The sequence below is a fragment of the Mycteria americana genome, unplaced genomic scaffold, assembly GCF_035582795.1.
Source record: "Mycteria americana isolate JAX WOST 10 ecotype Jacksonville Zoo and Gardens unplaced genomic scaffold, USCA_MyAme_1.0 Scaffold_29, whole genome shotgun sequence".
Classification (NCBI taxonomy): domain Eukaryota; kingdom Metazoa; phylum Chordata; class Aves; order Ciconiiformes; family Ciconiidae; genus Mycteria; species Mycteria americana.
Genome location: NW_027445621.1, coordinates 3,542,945 through 3,544,861, shown reverse-complemented (window position 1 = coordinate 3,544,861; position 1,917 = coordinate 3,542,945). Strand labels below are relative to the sequence as shown.

Genomic DNA, 1,917 nt, shown 5'->3' with positions numbered 1-1,917 from the left:
AAAGAGGATTTAATCTGAGATCACCTCATGTTGCTATCACCTATTGCTGTAGGGCAGGACTGACTCCCCCAGAGCCCCCAGCAGAGACACCTGCTCCCCATGGCACCCTCAGCCAGCACCGACCAGAGCCCATGAAAGAGACCTGCCTGTCTCCCTGAAAGGGGTGAGGCAGTCTGGGGGGTTTCCCTGAGAACTGGAATAGATTTTGCTCAGTGAAATCTGCCGTAACTTCTCACTGCCTTTACCTCCCTGGGCAGGTCCCCATGCGCAGAGGCAGCAAATGACCAACGGCAGCTCCATCACTGAGTTCCTCCTCCTGGCATTCACAAACACACGGGAGCTGCAGCTCTTGACCTTCTGGCTCTTCCTGGGCATCTACCTGGCTGCCCTCATGGGCAACAGCCTCATCATCACCGCCATAGCCTGCGACCACCGCCTCCACACCCCCATGTACTTCTTCCTGCTCAACCTCTCCCTCCTTGACCTGCGCTCCATCTCCACCACTCTCCCCAAAGCCATGGCCAATTCCCTGTGGGGCAACAGGGCCATCTCCTACTTGGGATGTGCTGCACAGGTCTTTCTGTTTGTCTTTTTCATTTCAGCAGAGTATTTTCTTCTCACTGTCATGGCCTATGACCGCTACGTTGCCATCTGCAAACCCCTGCACTACGGGACCCTCCTGGGCAGCAGAGCTTGTGTCCACATGGCAGCAGCTGCCTGGGGCAGTGGTTTCTTCTATGCTTTTCTGCACACTGCCAATACATTTTCACTACCACTCTGCCAAGGAAATGCTGTGGACCAGTTCTTCTGTGAACTTCCCCACATCCTCAAGCTCTCCTGCTCAGACTCCTATATCAGGGAAGCCGGGCTTCTTGTGGTTAGTGCCTGTTTAGGCTTTGGGTGTTTTGTTTTCATTGTGCTGTCCTATGTGCAGATCTTCAGGGCTGTGCTGAGGATCCCCTCTGAGCAGGGCCAGCACAAAGTCTTTTCCACGTGCCTCCCTCACCTGGCTGTGGTCTCTCTGTTTTTGAGCACCGCCATGTTTGCCTACCTGAAGCCCCGCTCCATCTCCTCCCCATCCCTGAATGTAATGGTTGCTGCTCTGTACTCGGTGGTGCCTCCAGCAGTGAACCCCCTCATCTACAGCATGAGGAACCAGGAGCTCAAGGAAGCAGTGTGGAAACTGATGACTGAATGTTTTCCAGAAGCTGTAGAGTGTCCATCTTCTTCAACATATGACTCATAGTCTAACTCATTACAGGCCCAGCCTTTCTTTATTCATTTTTGTTGTTATCATTGTTGTTGGACGAGATTTTTTTTCTTTTCTTGTCTTTTTAACTTGTGATAACGTTGTCCACAAAGAAATGTGGACACCCCACTTGTACTTCATTGTCTTCCTCACTAGTGTGACCCAGAGAGTGTGTAAATAAGGAGCTATACTCCTTCTCTAATTAAACTAACTAAATGTACTGGCATGGCTTCTTCTGTCTGAGACTCCAGCAAGTAAAAATGAACCAAATCTTCTTCCTCATAGGTGGAGAAAGGGCAATAGGGCAATCATGGAGTCCCCCATACCTACGGAATGGGGAATGTTCCCAGCCCTTAGGCAAATCTGTTCCGTCTCTCTCTCTCATGACCTACATAGTGTTTGTGCTTGGGAAAACCCTCATCATCAGGCAGGTGGTGGCAAACCAGCATCTGCACACCCCCATGGGCTTCTTCTTGGGGCATTTTTCTTCCCTGGAGATCTTCTGCAGATCCACCACCCTGCCCTACCTCATGGCCAGCTTCATGACTGGGACAGCACCATCTCTGCCCATCACGGTGTTAGTATTGTTTCCTGCACCTTTTGCATGTACAGAGTGTGTACTACTGGTGACCACATCCTACGATCACTACTGGGCTGTGTGCCACCCC

The 1,917-nt window shown here is 51.2% G+C and overlaps 1 protein-coding gene across 1 annotated transcript; it reads left to right on the top strand.

Annotated features, from left to right (window-relative positions):
* The first annotated feature begins 238 nt into the window (after positions 1-238).
* On the top strand, positions 239-1,246 carry LOC142403471 (olfactory receptor 14A16-like). The gene has a single exon (XM_075489713.1). The coding sequence runs from the start codon at positions 281-283 to the stop codon at positions 1,244-1,246; it is 966 nt and encodes a 321-aa protein (XP_075345828.1). The 5' UTR covers positions 239-280.
* Positions 1,247-1,917: the final 671 nt, after the last annotated feature.